We start from the raw sequence: 17383 nt of genomic DNA on the forward strand, positions 1-17383 counted from the left end.
TCTTGCGCTTTCGGATCATGCATTGTATTAAATGAGGCACATTTTCTTTTTATGTAACTTTTTGTAAATCTCCCAAGAGGGACGCCACAAAGCTTGTCCCTGCCCTGGCGGCTGATGATAATGAAGCACAAATGCACGTACGCACACTCATAGGATTGATTGTAGCAGTTATCAGATTTATTTCACAGGTGATCCAAAATACAGTAGTCCTGTAAAGCAAACTACATCAGTGGTTGGATCACACTTCCTTAGCTACATGGCCACATCTCCTTCAAGTTAAACACGACATTAACTTCTTACTTCAATATCAGTAGCTTTGTTTAGGACCCATTATGTTATAAAACATGCCGGATTTCTTCCTTCATTTAATGTTTTATGCATTTTGCTGGCAAGTGTTGTGTGTCTGACTCAAAGCTACTCACAAGCATTTCTTAATTTCTTCCACTAGCTGATTTTTTTTTTCCACACTTAATGAAATCATTTACACCTTAATAAAAAAACATCCTTCTATCCTTCTAACCCTTTAGAATCAACATGTTTTTTGTAAAAGCATTGTAAAAGCATTATACTTATCCTTCATTATTAAACATATATTATTCTTATTACAGAAATAATGTAAACATCTTATAAACAATATTTTCTTGAAGCATATATTGCTAGAAAATGACATTCAATGATTGTGCTTTTAAACAGGTTGTAGGTCATTTTATGAGTTGCCCAATGATGACGACAGCGTCCATGACTAAAACTGGGACACTGTGGGACTTAAGCTATACTGGGGCTTTAAGTGCTCACTGCATTACTACTGTATCTCCTCACTTGGGCTTTGATTATGGGATATTGTTCACAAAATGGTTCAAATGGTTCTTTTCGTGTCACCTATCTTTGTTTCTGAGTCTCTCACACACAAGTCTCGGTTTCAATATGTCTTGTACCATATAACCTTATACTTGCAGTTTTAGGCTAAAAGTTGAATGTTCCTTGTCATGTCCATCATCCCCATCACAACCAACATACAGTAGACCTTATGGAAGGCCTCAAGAGTTTCAAGCATCTTCATGTACTCAAATCCCTCTCCTTCTTGTCAAGCATCGTAGTAAAGCAAAGCAGTCTTTGATCTCTCTCATTTTCCTCCTCGTCACCGTATGTCATCTTTCCCTGACGCCGCATTCTCTGTCTCTTTGTCCTGTATAGGAAGGCTCGAGCGCACCCTCCTATTCTCTTTAAATCGACCCGAGCGCGACACCTTCATTTTCCTGCGACACGTCTGCTCGTTGAAGACCGACTCCAGGTGGGAGTCGTCAAAGGTTTCATCACTGAGTAGGCTGGAGTTCTTGCTGGTGCCTTGGGACTGGTCACCAGTGGTCTTGGAGGCAGCTGCGGCGGGTTCTTTTTGCTTCTCCGGATGTGGTGCAAAGGGGTCAAAGTCCGGGCCAAAGGTGTGGGGTGCACCTGCATCCTTGGGGCCACCAGTCTTCCTCTTTTGCAGGAATGCCTTCCACCATGGGGTCCTCTCTGTCATCTTTGACTGGAGGGAGGAAACTGGAACAGAGAACAGAAAACATGAGTATTCAGCTATAAGTATTCAGATGTTCTCGATGACATTTCTTCTATAAGGTCATTGTTTTAGTTGAGTGGACATTGTTGATTTACCTCTTCTCTCACGTCTTTTTATAAAACATAAAATGAATCCCTTTAAAATTAATAATATGGTCATAGTATTAGGATACTGAGAAAAATAAAACATCATCGTCAAATCATCATTGTCATAGCATTCATTGTATTTCATATCTTCATAAATCTGTCTGACTATGACGACTTGCTCTGTCTAATTAAGAAAATGTTTGTGTTATAAAATATCCTGATTTAATTTCACGTTCCTCATAACCATTTTCCACTGGTGAGCCAACTAAACCTATGAATAACTAGTGTAACCATGTTTAGCTTTTCTGTAAAACTGGTTTGGTTTAATGAGTCGTGAGAACAGAAGAACAAACCAGGCCGTGATTCACAGATGAACAATGAGCAAAAAGAAAAAAGAAAAGAAAAAAAAAAAGCACTCAAGAACTCTTACCTGAGCTACAACAGCTGATGTAGACACTTTAAACTAAATCAAAATGTAAATGTCACACTGTTGGTTTTGTCACACACAGTGTACTGAGACATAAATCCACAGGACAGTTCCGTGTCGTCGTCTTCTTCTTCTTCTTCTTCTTCAGTGGTGCAGCTCTCAGAACAATTGTGACAGTCCCTCAAAGGGTCGCACCAGTATCCATTTCATGCACGAACCAGGTGTCCAGACTCCTCACATCTCCCACCTGTGAAAACCTTAATATTTCTTCTCTTCTTCAACTCAAATATCTCTTGTCTTCTTCGGTAATTCTCCAGAAAAGTACATATGAATTGACACATTTATAAGGAGGAGCGGCTTTCGTCTACTGAACCAGCAGGTTTCCGCCTCCGAAACTCTCACCTCGAAGCACCTGTCCTCACTCCTGATTGGATGAAATCTCAGAGTCGGTCACGTGAGCACCGCTCAGGTGAATCTACTGCAGTAAGGGGGGTGGGGTTTGTGGTTGCATGGCAACATACCCCATGGGAGCGTGTACCTCTCCAGTAGCCTAACAGAATAAGAAAAAAAACAGAGCCCTTTGTATCAGCCGAACCCAACCCAAGCCAGGGAACCATATGATCTTACCATTTTTGGACGCCCAGCAGTTTAGGCAACAATGGCTTGTCATGCAAAGAGTGGAATGGGGCAGTGGAAGTTTATTCAGCGATGTTGATGGCATTAATAACCACCGACCAAAACAGGTTGTGCTGAGCAGCATTCAGTTAGGCTAGATGGTTTAAAATGAGACCCTTTGTTGAAATTGCTTATTATTTGGGTTAGGGTTAGGCGACAGGAAGAAGCCAGGAATCTCTTGAAATGACGTTACTGCACAAGACGTGCAATTGTTGTTGTTGTAAATTCACATTAAGTGAGGGGAAGCAGTTTGGCTTGGCGCCAACATCACCTGCTGGGGTACTTGTCACATGTTCACCTTCCGGATGCTTGTCCCAGTACTCTATTTTCATGTCCAACGCTAGTGTCAGTTTCTTTAAGGTTTCACGTAATTTTCATGCCAGTGTGTGTGACTGCCTGATAATTACACATGAGCAGGACACATTAACCATGGCCCATATGAGCTTAATACAGCACGTGATACATCATCAGCAACCTAGTATATGAAGTTACATATATCCATTATAGAGACACACAGATGGCATTTTTGAAAGGTTTTAAAAGACAATACTCAGTTATAATTATAATGACACAGTTAGAAAATGTGTAACAGGTTCTATATCACCCTTATGAGGTAATGTCTAATAAATTAACCATTACATTTTTTTTACTAATGCTCAGTAGATCAGTTACATGCTGGAACCTTTGTTTCGCAAGATTGTGAAAAAAAACCTTAGTAGTTAGCAGTTTCTCACTATCTAATAAGCTGTCATATCTTCAGTCATGCTAAGAAGTACTTAATTAATAAACAATAAACCATAAAGTCTGCAGTAGTGAAAAGCAAAAAAGTGCAAATATTCAAATAGGCTGCTCCATGATGACCGATGCATCGTTAGAAAGTTACACCCAAGCAGTATATTGTACTTATATTTGGCTCCATCTGGACCAGCTACAAGAGTAAAATGCTATTTACACATTAATGCATTAGTAATAACAATCCAGTGATGCATTATTTAAGACTATGACAGTATAGGGGCCACCTTCCTGCATGATAAGTAATTTTACTCTTGATACTTTAAGAACATTGTGCTGATAATGTAATGTAATGTAATGCAAGATTTTTACATGTAATTGAGTATTCCAATGCTTTGTATCATTACTTTCTCTTAAGAAAAGTATCTGAATACTTTTCCCACCAATTAATTAAGTTGTTTGTATGTAATGATTGGCCCTCCTGATGCCCTGTAGCTCTATTCTGAAAAGTGAGCGTTCAAGCAGTCTGTTGGACATGTTCCCATGATTAACTGAAGAGCTAAAAAGACAAAGCAAGACTCATGCAGAATGTACCAGCCAAAATAATTTTATTCTTTTCACATCATGGCAATGTGTTGTTGTGCCTTATGACTGATTGGTAGTTACTAAAACATATAGGCTACTTAACAGTTTGTTAACCATAACAGTGTTAGTTACAATCCTTAGTGTTGTCCCTCATAAAGTGTGCCTAATTCAAAAGTGGTACCGAGTTAAGGAGTTGTATAGATATTTTTTAGCAGTTGTAGGTCAGAGATTGGGTGAATCATTGAATAATTGGTGATATGCATCACAAGATAAATGTGCGTGTATGTTGTGATGACACTTCAAACATTTGCACAAGGCTTTATTACCAAAACTGCATACAGTATAATACACAACATGTAGGGTATATACTGTAGCCTAAATCTGCTAATTCTCTGTAATGAACATTCTCAAGGTATATTCTTAAAAAATCACATTTACCATATGCATTACATGTGTGCAAGATATTTCTGAGAAGTAGAGCAAAAGTTTTAGCAATCTGCACTCTATGTTCATTGACTCGAATTTAAATCCTATCTTAATTCATAGCTGAGGTCATGTACAGTATTACACACATATTAGTGCAGGGTTAAAATGCGTCACAAATGGAATGACCTTTTATTCTTAAACTTTCTTTTGCGTCAAAGCCAAGTTTCAAAGTGTCATTGGATCCTTGTAAATGAGGAAATAACATCTTCTAGACATGACGTTATGCTAAGAAACTCAGTTTCTGTTGTTATGACTTTGTAATCCCTGGCCAAATGGTTTCTGTGTGGGTTGGTGCCAAGAGGGAAGACCAGGTCTGGGCTGTGTAGCAGATACAGATACAGATACAGGCAGAAGCAGAGAGAGGAGGGAGGGATCAGGGAATGCCTTTAGTTTTCCTCTACTGAAGTTTAGAGTGAAAGTTGTTGTGGCAACAGGAATGTTTGCCATTTCTCTCTCTCCCTCCTTCAGGAGGGTGGCCTGAATACCTGGGGGACTCCCTCTCCTGCCAGCCCCCATCCCAGTCGAAACCCCGTCACTCAAACTTATATACACACCTATAAAAATAACTAAGATGGACAAACAATTCATTGTAGACTAAACTATAAACAATAGCTAAATAGACTAAAAAAATGTAAAAAAAAAAAAAAAAAAATTGACCCATACTTTGTGCTGAATACACTGTGCAATGGTGGTAATAATACACTATAATACACTGTACATTAGTGCATGTGGGTGGGTGGAGCTGCACACACTGAAAATGATGCAGATGCAGATTATCACACGGATGATGAATATTCTGAGGCCACAACTAAATCTTATTTTCATTATTGATTAATATGTTGGTTATTTTTCAGATGAATAGATTAATTGTTTAGTCTGTAAAATGTCAGAAAACTGTACAAGCACAAGCTGATGTCTTTGGATCGCTTCTTCTGCCATGTTCACTACTCAACAACAACCCTCATGGATACAGCTTCTTGTGGTCTAAACAACATCATAATCACAGGATGTCATCTTGCTATATCACCTCTCAGGTTTGCTTTGCCTCTCTGATTGTCTTTCCAGTATCTCCAGACTTCCCTACTTCCCTCCCCGTAACACCACAGGTAGTCTCACTGAAAGTTGATCATTAACTTCAGCCACATCAGATAAAGAAAAACATCCATTAAGATAAAGAATCTGAGTATTTGTCCATTGAGACAGAGAGGCATGTGGGGAATGTGTGCAGAAAACTACACAACATTGTCAAGAGATATTGAAACAGTGACAGGGATTTCATTGTGTAATCCACCTGTATCTCTTCCTGTCTGGGAAATGGGTGACTTTACGAATCAACATGAATCAACACTTTTTTTTCACCATGACAACCACACACAGCCATGAGAAAGCACCAGTCCTGATAAAGGATGGAGAGGTTACTTACTCTCAGCCACTGGGTACCTACTCTAAACTGCTGTAGGCACAATCATACATATTTGGACTGTCAAATATAATTTATTAATTTATTGTATTGTAAAGTATTGTATATTTTGATTGATTTAAATCACCTAAATAATTTTTTAAAATATCAATACATTAAGTAAAACTGTCAATTTACAATTTATTATGAGTAGTATTGTATTTGATGATGTCATAATCACTATCAAATCTTAAAGAAGGCCTGATCATGACTTAGCGAGGTCATAAATTGACACACTGAACACATAAAAGTGACTCATTCAGCCATGTATAAATATTTGTGTTCACTCAGATGCGCACAATTCAAAACACACACGCCTTTCTACACATGTCTCTCTTCATGTGATGACGGAAATGTGTTTGCCTTGTGCATGTGCTGTGTGTGTATGAGTCCAGTAGAGTCATTGTGAAATGATAAACCTGAAAATCTCTTTTTGTCATTGTACAGTATTGAACAACAGGTTGAACGAAGGTGTGCTAGTCCTGGGAAAGAGCACAGGATGGCAGCCAGTCAGACTGGTGGAGTCAGCTCACGAAAAAAAAAAAAAAAAAACTTTCAAAGTGAGTGGCTAATGTATCTAAGACTAGTGATGACACATAAATGCAGACCTTTTTTTACTAAACCTCTCAGACAGCACAAACCATTAGGGACCGTTTACCTCACAGATGAACAAATGTATGTATGTTCCAGCTCATGACTGAGGGTGATACAGATCAGCAATAATAGAAAAATTGTAGGCTACTAACTAGACAAACAAACAGTCGCCTTGTCCGGAGCATTTGGTTGGAGCAGGCTGATGTGTGTTGCTTTGAATAAAATGAGTTTTGAGTTATTGCACTGTGCTTTTTGATTTGAGGATCGCATCGTTTGGCAGGTTGCTTTTATAGTCATTACACTGTGAGCAAAGCAGCTGAAACTCATCTGAGCTCCAGCTGTTATTAGCGCCGCAGACGCTAAAGATGAAACCCTCAGGAATGCAGAAAGGAATCTAACACTTACTGGTTATTTTCTTTGTATTTATTGTGTGTTATTCTTAAGTGCTATTCTTATAATAGACAGACAAACAGGACAACACACAGGTATAAAAAAAAAAAAAAAAATACAGCTATGCACACAAACAGGTTTGGATACTGTACCTATGAGTACTTTCCTTTGATTACAAAACCACAACCTTAAACATGCCCTTTAAACCGAAAGTCTGAAGGTCTAAGCTAACCTGTTACAATGCCTTCACTTTGGAGATTTGCCATTATTATGTGACTATTTTCTATTGAATTGCATAAGTGTCAAAATACTACCACAAAGACATATATCAAATACTCAATCCTGAACCTTTTTGGGGACTTTCTGAATTCATTTTTACCACTAAAAACCACAAATTCTGCCAAACGTTCCCCTGAAGTGATTTTAAAGTTAAACATCTTTCAAAATGTAATTGACAACATGGAATGCTGTTCTCTTTATTTTGTTCCAAGACATAACTGAAGCAAAAATGGAACTGAAAGCTTCAGAAAGTAAAAACAAAAGCTTTACTATTCGCAGATTTTATTCCAGCACCCATTTAGATTTAGCTTCACCACCTTAGGTGAGAGTAGGAGGGCAGCCATACATGTCAGCACACACTGCTCCTCATAAAGGCCCCAACATACTGCTTCAGTGCATGATACAAAATTGACTCTCTTCCATACAACTTTAAACCAAAGCAGAATCAGGTACCTTCTTTTTCACACCAGTGTAGATGATCCTGTGCAGGTAAGAAGCTTCAAAACATTCAAAATATTCCCAGGTCTGAATATTTCTACCACCATCTGTTATTTGACCCCAGATGAAGTCTATTTTATTTCAGTAGTTCACTTCTCTGGCTCCCTGTGCAATAAAAATCTATTTCAAACTTCTACTTCACAACACACAAGCAATCATGCAACACAAGAAATGAATTAAAAAAAAAAGAAAAAAAGGGAACAAGGGGAACAAGCTTTGGGATTGTGCATCTATGTTTTCTTCCACTTAGCCAATTAACAGAGCCAAGAGAACAACTTGTTCTTCATCTTTTTTTTTCAAGTTCTGCTGCTCCCAGTGGCTCCGTAATTATCTCTATCTATCTTATGTCTGCAGAGATGAGCTCCTTCCTGGCTTGAACTCGCTCCTCCTCCAGACGCAGCTCCAGCTTTGTTAGCTGTCTTTTTGTCTCTGTTTCCTCACTTTTGGTTTAGATGTTAAAGTTATATGGAGTCCCATCCCCAGGCTTAGTGTTGGCTGCAAAACTCACAGCAGGTTTGAGATGGTTTATAAGCTCTGTGGCTATGAGGCTGCAGGTCAGTGAGGCAATCTTTACATCCTCCATCAGCCCCTCTCTAGACAGCCAGGTGTTAGGCAGAGCCTCACCCAGCAACAAGTAGATGAGCTCCACCATCTTGATTAGTGATTTATTGCTTCAGTCATCATGTTTGGAGTCATCACATAAGAATGTTAAAGACTGTCCCTATGTTACATGCAGAGTATTTTGACTGCTCCATGTGCATTCGGTTTGCCTGGCCTTATTGCCACTCAGTGATAATCAGTGTGAGTTCTCCCTCTCTTGGTCTTTTTGGTGCCTTACATCCTCTGACTGACTAAACATTTCTACAGCAGTCAGGATCTAGAAACACCAAGTTAATGTCAAAGAACTACTACTGATAGACCCAGACTGATGCTCTGCCTTACATCACCTTGTGATAAAAACTTGAACACACCACAAAAAAAAAAGTCTAATGGCAAAACTCACAAGCAAGTTAAGAAAATGACATGCTACTTTCTGAAGAATGATATGATATAGCAAAAAATTACCAAATTACCAATTACCACATTATTATTATTGTTATCATGAAATATAAATATTTAATTGTTTTATTACCAATTAAATAATTATCCATTTTTGTTGTATGCTTAATGTAATATTACTTTTTAATCTTTTTAAAAAATGTCACAATTTCTTTCCAATGATTTTTTTTTCTTGTAACAAACAAAGTGGGATGTGAGGATATTTTAACTTCTGAGTCCTGACAAGTTACTATTAAAACATTTAACAGAAACAATGTTTGACACAACTTGAATTTGTATAAATACACATATGAAAACTTTGCAGACACCTGTTAACGTCTGAAAATTATTAACCTACTGTGTTCGGGTACGAACTAAAGACCAATCGTCCAGAAGAGGGCGCTGCTTCAACAAACTGCATGCAAATCACCTAATTCTACAGAAGAAGACGCCAGCTGCCGTACAACACCAAAGAAGAAGAGACGTAACCCGTGTCATGTAATTATAACATAACCAAGGTTATCCCGAAGATACTGGGGGATATTATGAACGTCATTTGAACAAAACAGAGTGTCTCTTATCTCGGTAAGAAAATAAGCTCAACAGCTTGTTGTTTACAGTGGTGAAATTTGTCTGTCAAATAGCCAACACCGACATTGACATGCTAGCAGCTTTAGCTAGTGAGCTAACCATCATCCGCATGACGGAGGAGTTGACACCAAATTCTGTTGAAAATTAGTACAATAATACACATGACCGGTTTTTAATCAGAGTGTAACATTTTAGCAGCTGCCTGCCTCTTATTATGTAATTCCTTGCCTTTCAAAAGACACCACGGTGGGTGACAGCGAGCATTATCATTTATTCAGGAGTCTTGGGGCACCTTCTGGTGTAGTTAGGTGGACTTTAGTTCACATGAATGTAAAGGTATACTAGATCATTCTGTGAGCGGAGTCTGGTGTGCGGTGCCCTCCCAGTCAGAGGGGTGACGTTTTAACTGAAACACATTGTTCAGGGGTTCAGCTGTTGAATCTACAGCGTAAGTAAACATTGTTCATCAGTGGAGAGGGAACTTAAAAGATAAAATATTTTTCACATGTGATGCTAAGCGTAAATGACAGTTTCCGGCGCTGACAGCTAATGCCAGATGTCCACTGCTCTTTCTACGATATCAACCCAGGTCGCAATGAGCGTCCCATGTTTCTTGTCCTCCGCTGCCCGAAGCTTCAGTCTGTCCGGCCCCGCCGCCAGTCTCTTCTGCCGCCGGCTCCTGAGCCCCAGCACCGTCACTAGGTGAGTTTCATCTGAATTGTACCGGTTACGTTGTTTTGTAATTTGGTAACTGGCACTTTAAGTTGGTTCAAGCCTGCTGACAGTGAGGGCAATGTCCACTTGCTTTTTTCTAAACTGCTAGTCATATAAGACAGCTGCCACTCTTAACTAACTCTCTAAGGGGATATGTGACATTCAAGGCAAGTGACAAAAACATTTCATTTTTATTAGAAGAAACATGTCCTCCAAAAGACAAATGGACCATCTAGAGAGGACAGCGAGCAATTCCAGACAAAATGTAAGTTGATATTATGAAATTAATTTGTTCATCTTGACTCTATCTATCAACTGTGCCACTATGCAACTGCATCAAATACTGACAACTCGTCCTTTGACTATTAACCTGTTTGTATACTCCTAACAGGCTCTGTATCCAGCTGAAGTGTGTGGAATCATAAATGAGTCAGAGACAGTAAAACGTCTGAGGATAGCCGTCCATCCAGACTTCAGCTTTAAAGCAGGACAGTGGTGAGTAGACTTTCACTAACTTGTTAAACATTTTCTGTCAGGTTAGGGAACACATTGTGTTGTGACACCTGAGGTATTGCACCAGTGAGACAGAGAGAAATGAGAACGTTACTCTGGCTTCGATGTGATTTTTTATTTGCTACTTCTCTTCTCGGGACAAATGAATATAATAGAAGAATTTAGGCTATTTATCTCCTGTTCTTTCCAATCTGCCAACATTGCATGCATTGCATTAGCCTCCTTAAACTTGTCTCTGGGGACTTTAAAATAAAAGTTGCCATGTTAATACTTTCTTCATGAACCAGAGGTTAACAGAAAAAATGTAGGTTATTACGTGAGCTCACTTTGTCAAACATCTCTGAGTTGTTCCATAATGCTTGTAGTGCTCATAGTAGCCACAAGGTGGTAATGTTGTGCTTGATTTGTCCTATCAATGGCCTGGTGGTTTTCTTTTCTTATACAAAACTTTTACAGTAAACAGTTTACAGCCTTACACCACAGCTCAAGATTATTGTTGATAAGATGAAGAAAAGGAATGTACTGCGTCAACTAAAGCAAGGATCAAAGGTTTTTGTCAAATAAGGACAAACCAAATAATTGTTGGGGACTTCATAAGATCAAGTTAACTCATAGATTTGTGTGGGGAACTGTTGTATGCACTGGGTTGCATGCATGCTTGCTTCTTTGACTTGAAAGGTGCTTGAGATGGTGGCTTGTTTTGGACTGATGCCTATAGCACAGCTTTGTGTCTCTGGCAATTATCAAGTACATTTACAACAAAATATAATTAAAGACAGACCTTGAACAATGTAATGCTCCATGGTACATCAGAATGAAAGTGACATAACTATTACACAATTATACAAAGATTTGTTTAACACAGCTATACCAGAGGGTATGTTATGGAGGGTGTGCTTTCAAACAGAACTTTCCAGCGACTCTCTTATTATCATAATAAGAAGTTAACTTCTTCTTCGGTGAAGAGCTGTTTTTTCCCCAAGTCTGTGTCTGTCAGTCTGTGTTGCCAGTGTTAATTAGTGTACCATGCACATGCAGAACATGTACATGAGCCCATACTGTAGGTGGGCGGTGGTGAGATATAAAACCAACAGCCAGTTGCCCTGCGGCGACTGATAATGAATTTAAATAGATGGAAATCTTTGAGTTTCACTGTTTCTGAGGAAAAAGGACTGTTTAGTCGTTGGTCTCCAGGTGGGAGAGGAGGAGGAGGAGGAGGTGGAGGAGGAGGAGGAGGTGGAGGAGGTGGGTGGAACATATGTGTGCATCTTCACAGCAGATCCATATTTATGATGCCTCTGAGGGTTGTGGAGTCAGTGTCTCTTTCTAGTGTAACAGTGGGTCATTGTGCTAGTGGAACATTAGCCCAACTGTTTAGCTGTTTAGTTTCCCTCTTGCAGGAGGGGGGGGGGGCTATGTTGTAGTCCGCTCTGCTTATTGACGGACAGATACGACCACATTGGGTATAAGACTGGGTCATTACACTTTAAAAAAACTAACTAGTAGGCAACTTTACATCTGGCTTGGTTTTGTTCTCCTTGCTTTCTGGAACTACTGCTCTCTTCGCTGAGGTCAGAGGTCACCACTCTACCTTCGTTCACGCTCTGACCCTCTGGTCAGCACCTTTTCACTCTTGAATTAACTATTGTTTAGAAATCTGGAAAGTCAGCTATATTTCCAGACCAAATAATATGGTGGTTATGGTTTAAATAAGATGGTTGTACTTATGTTTAACAACAATGTGCATGCCGTTATAATACATATAACACAATTCAGCGCAGTTATATTTGAAATCGGCACATCCTCAGTCAGACTTAGTATTGTCACCTTAGATTAAACAGACATTTTTTTAAATCTGTGGGACACTTAAATTGATAAATTGATCATTGTCTGACTCTTATGATTTGTGTTTGTGTGTGCGCAGGGTGGATTTCTTCATCCCCGGCGTGGAGAAGGTGGGAGGTTTCTCCATGTGCTCCAGCCCGGGTTTGCTGCAGCGGGAGGGGGTCATTGAACTGGCCGTAAAATACACCAAACACCCACCAGCACACTGGGTCCACACTATGGTGAGTACGATAGACACTCTCTCCGTGATATATAATTATCATTTAAATATACGTATATAATATTGAAAACTTACAATGTTACCGTGAGTGGCAATTTTCCCAGGTAAATAATTTAGAGTTACCTGGAGAGATCGCTACCTAGGAGTAGGAATATTCTCCAAAAGCAGATTTGCTCATCCACAAGGCTGTCTAATGGTTTGGAAGACTGCAGTTGCAAGTGTGTGTGTGAGAGAGTGAGTGCGTGAGAGAGAGAGAGATGATGAAACGGTTTGAAGGTGTGAGTGCAAGAAAAGAGATGCAGAAAGCAAATGAGTGGAGCAAAAGGATCAGGGTGGTGAGAAGGGGAGGTGTTACATGGTTAGAAAAATGAAACACTGCTACACAATCACAGCACTGGATATTCTTAAAGTGAAGTGTCAGAAAAAAAATGGCAAGTCAGATGATATTTCCAGAATTTCTTTTCTTTGTGTCCGACCCTGCAGAAGCCCTAACTGTACTAAAAGGCTAAATGAAAAAGTAGTGATTCACACTAATTAAACATAAAGCTTCTGAAACTATTCCTTTCCTTTTCATTATTTGCTTTCTTGGTTTTTTCCTTTTTTTTTTTTTTTCGCCTTATGACCCCTGATGTGTTTCAGTTTCATAATTTCTGTCAAGAGACTTGTCAATTTAAAACTGCTTGTGTGGTATGTCTGATGTAGAACTAGGGAAGAACAGTATGCAAAAAATATTGCGATCGTGATATGAGTCATGATTTCAGTTGGAAGTGTCGTTTTTGCATTTCACTCTCTGAAAAAAGATAGTGAAAAGTGATTTTTTTGGGGGGGGGGCTTGTACGAAACAAGCATGTTCCTTTACATCTGAAGGACATTATGTGTAGGCCGGGGCATCGCTGTAGCACCACAATGCTTCATTTTTGGTAAATTGTGACACATTTGACCTTTTTATCAAAGAAATTGCAGCTCCTGTGAGTTGGATATTGCTCTTGGCCATGTTGCAGTTTTGATGATATTTAAATTAATTGTTCAGCCGTATGTAGAACTGTAATAGAAGCTGGTGTTTATCTGTGCAACTGTGTAGAGCAGTACACTCTGAAAAATGTGGTAATGCTCAGAAGATCTACACAGGGTATATAAAAGTTAAAAAATGTCATTAAAGTATAGAAAGATTTTTCATGCAAAATACACAGCAGCTGTGTAACATTCTGTTGTATCTACCAAGAACATGTGGTTCAACTTTTTTTTTTTTGAATCCACTGTGTGCGAGTTGTTCTGTGAATATGAACAATGTTTTCTCCTAGCTCTCCTTTCCCTCTCTGTACTCTGCGTGTTTGTTTGCAGCTTCACTGTTTGATGATGGCTCCTAATAAATAGCTCTGAGCTCCTGCGCTGTGTGTAAATAAGTAACAGAGAGCGATGTGATGTGTTTGAGTATTCTGAGACTTACAGCTCTCAGCTCTGGGATCTTTTGATGATCCTTTTGTTTGATATTGCGCTCAGACTGCTCTCTGTGAGGCGGCAGAAGTGTTGCGACCATGATAGCGGATTAAGAGTGCGAGTGCTGTTACGCGTATGCGTGCTTACAAGTGTACAAAAGCAGATGAAGGCATGTTTACTGCTCCTTTTGACTTCTAAAGACGTTCACTGTGCAATTTGTGAAATCGCTTTCACCTTGGCGTAGGTTTGTTGTGTGTATGCATGCTGATCTGAAAGTCTCTTTTTACTGTTTCCCGGGGCTCATCTTAGATGTAGTTAATGTAAAACTGTACTTGATGTAGAATTTATATATTTGAGCTACTGAGCACTCAGAAAAGTTAGAGTCCAAGTGTCCAGCTTAACACTGTCTGCTGCCAACCTTTTTCTATGTCTCTCTTCTCCGTCTATATTTTGAATGTATTCTCTTCTCTCCTTCATCTCAGTGTACAGTGGGCTCCCAGGTGGCCATGCGAGTCGGTGGGGACTTCTTCTTTGATCCGTCGCCTTCTGACCCGTCTGTGGATTTGCTGCTTGTAGCCGGCGGTGTAGGGATCAACCCTCTGTACTCCATTCTGTTGCATGCCGTAGATCTCCTGCATCTCAACCAGAGCTCGGGCGGTCGGGACTACAACATAGGCTCCACTCACCTATGCTACAGTGCCAAGAACAGCCATGAGCTGCTCTTCAAGGTGTGTTCTTGAATTATGTTTTGGGAGATTATGAAGAATTTTTTTTCTTTTTTTCTTTTTTTTTAAACTCTGAATATCAGTGTTGGGTTTTCAACAGTGTCCATATGTATGTCTGCAGTCTAAGGGAAGCTGTGTTGCAGGATGTAAGAATATGACAAATGTCTTACTACCTACCCTCTGTCTTCCCAGAGCTCCATCATTGAGGCGTGTCGGGAGTTCCCTGACAAGTTCTCCTGTGACTTTCACGTCACGCAACAGAGCACAGATGTCGACCCACACCTCGAGCCATTTATCAACCGTAAGTAATGCCCATACACACACACACACACAGACACACATACTCCTACACATACACTTTTCTTTGTTTAGCTGGGATGATTGAGTGACTGTCACATTGTAGCACAGTCTTCTCTTTGTTGATTTATCTGTGTCATCATGTAGAACAGGCACTATCAAAGCTCCACGTGGGAGACTCAGAGGGAATAGGTGCCACAGCACTGAGTCATGATTAATTGATTGACTTCCCTTGTGTCTCCCCAGGCGGGAGAATCACCAAGGAGGAGTTGCGAGCTCATGTGGACCCACAGAGGACTTTGTGTTACCTGTGCGGGCCCCCGCCCATGCTCGAAGCAATATCAAAAACCCTCATGGACCTCGGGCTCTCGAAAGACAGGATCCTCTTTGAGAAGTGGTGGTAGAACCTCAGACAGTTCCCAGAAATCAACGGGGTTTTCCTCCTGATTCTTGATTCCTTTTGTAGTCTTCAGGGGGAGGATGTTTGGGGTGTGGTGAGACTGGAAAGCGACTGAAATATTCCAGTGATGTGGACATTAAGAGTGCTCAAGCAGCTGAGGAAATTCATCCTCTGATCCCTGCTGCTGAGACCTGTTCCTGATGTGTGATAGACCGCTGGGGCCGCCCACTGTTCAGCTTGCAGCTGACTCATAAAGACAAAAGAGATGGGTTTTATTTCTTATAATCTTTACAGGAAGACTGAGCATACTGTAAAATCATTGACCACCTCACTTCCTTGCTGAATAACGCAACAACTGTGTATGATGGATACATTTTACCTTCATATTCAATCTTATTTCCAACCTATACTTGCTTGACTGAGGTTCTGCTTAAACAGATTAATAGGTAATGTTTAGTTTTACCCAGAATTCTCACCTAAATGTTTATGCACCAGTTAACCTATGTGAGCATACTGTATCTTAAAGAAATAGTTTTTGTGAAATTCGCTGTCCTGCTAAGAGTTAGATGAGAAGATTGATACCAGTCTTGTCTCATGTCAGACAGCTAAACATAAAGCTGCAGCCAGCAGCCTGTTAGCTTAGCATAAAGACTGTAAACAGGGGGAAAGGTAAGTGCATACTCACACCTCTAAAGCTCACTCAGTATCTGTTGGCTGCATCTTCATATTCATCTTCTCATCTAACTCTCAGCCAGAAAGCGAATAAGCAAAGTTCCCAAAATGTCAAACTATTGTTTGAAACATGGAGGATCAGTGCAAAACAATACCAACATGTACTGTGATTTTACACTGTACACAAGTGTTTGAGTGGCTAATTTTCTTCTATAAAAATACCTCTAATGCTTACTTGATAAAGTGTTGTTAGACCATGGGTGTATATATACTGAAATAACTCAGAGCTATTTATTTGCAGAACTGAAGATTTTAGAGTTGTTTGGCTGAGTTACAATGGAGTGATGATTGTTTCTACTTTTTACTCACATACAAACTTCACACCACTTCTTTTATTTTTAGAGTCAAAAACATAACAATCTCCCACGGCCTGTTTTACTCACTCACACCATTACATACATACACAGTGTCTATTTCCCACACAGCCACATGCCCATGAACAGTTTCCCAGAGTGGAGTGAGTATCCCATGGTGCACGGTAATGGAACCTCTAGGTGGTCCCTGATTGGCTTGGATCACTGAACATCCCTCGGAGATGGTTGTGAGCTCCTTGTCGTCGTCTCTCTGTGGGGGTTGTGCCGCTGAGACTCATTTTCGAGTTGTTTTTGCGTTTCTTCCTCGTATGAGGAAAATTGTTTATGCTGGTAATGTGAGATTTACAAGAAATAAAAAAAAAAAAACAGATTGACTCAATTTCCTTTAACACTTTATTGACCTCCTCTTTTATATAAAGACTTACATGTCACATTACTTACACACAACACAGGTGGTCCAGGAAATAAGTAATAAATAGCTTATTTCTAATGTATACGTTCTCTGTAGAGGAAACCCTTAAAGGGTCAGTTCACTCAAATTACAAAAAAGCATTTTCTTGTAGCATCTTGCCAAACAGACAACTTTGGTGTGGTTGAGCCAGGCTTTGAGACCGCACCAATACAATGGAGGTGAACAGAAATATTTTGTGATGCTCCCAGCATCAAAGATTAACAGCAAAGTGTCAAAGATTACGTCTCTAAGGAAAGTGTCAACTGTATGTAGGTGGATAATCCAGAGTAACAGGCCTATCACTACTGGACTTTTCTTTTTTTAAACAAGCATCACA

General features: G+C 39.8%; 2 protein-coding genes across 3 annotated transcripts; one reads left to right on the forward strand and one right to left on the reverse strand.

Moving 5' to 3' along the window:
• Window positions 1–178: 178 nt before the first annotated feature.
• Window positions 179–2419, reverse strand: LOC111223395 (proline-rich protein 15-like). Its single transcript, XM_022747519.1, has 2 exons — window positions 2075–2419; window positions 179–1542 (listed from the first exon to the last, which is right to left on the reverse strand). The coding sequence occupies exon 2, from the start codon at window positions 1520–1522 to the stop codon at window positions 1139–1141; it is 384 nt and encodes a 127-aa protein (XP_022603240.1). The 5' UTR covers window positions 1523–1542; window positions 2075–2419; the 3' UTR covers window positions 179–1138.
• Window positions 2420–9283: 6864 nt separating this feature from the next.
• Window positions 9284–16542, forward strand: oxnad1 (oxidoreductase NAD binding domain containing 1). 2 transcript variants are annotated; one of them, XM_022746901.1, is made up of 8 exons: window positions 9284–9392; window positions 9988–10100; window positions 10311–10377; window positions 10504–10607; window positions 12550–12691; window positions 14610–14855; window positions 15045–15153; window positions 15396–16542. In XM_022746901.1, the coding sequence occupies exons 2-8, from the start codon at window positions 9994–9996 to the stop codon at window positions 15551–15553; spliced, it is 933 nt and encodes a 310-aa protein (XP_022602622.1). In that variant the 5' UTR covers window positions 9284–9392; window positions 9988–9993; the 3' UTR covers window positions 15554–16542. The 2 variants fall into 2 exon arrangements, with proteins under 2 accessions (XP_022602622.1, XP_022602624.1); XM_022746903.1 differs by lacking the exon at window positions 9284–9392 and adding an exon at window positions 9767–9846.
• Window positions 16543–17383: the final 841 nt, after the last annotated feature.

Source organism: Seriola dumerili, unplaced genomic scaffold (assembly GCF_002260705.1).
Source record: "Seriola dumerili isolate Sdu_G_001 unplaced genomic scaffold, Sdu_1.0 BDQW01000110.1, whole genome shotgun sequence".
Taxonomy (NCBI): Eukaryota; Metazoa; Chordata; class Actinopteri; order Carangiformes; family Carangidae; genus Seriola; species Seriola dumerili.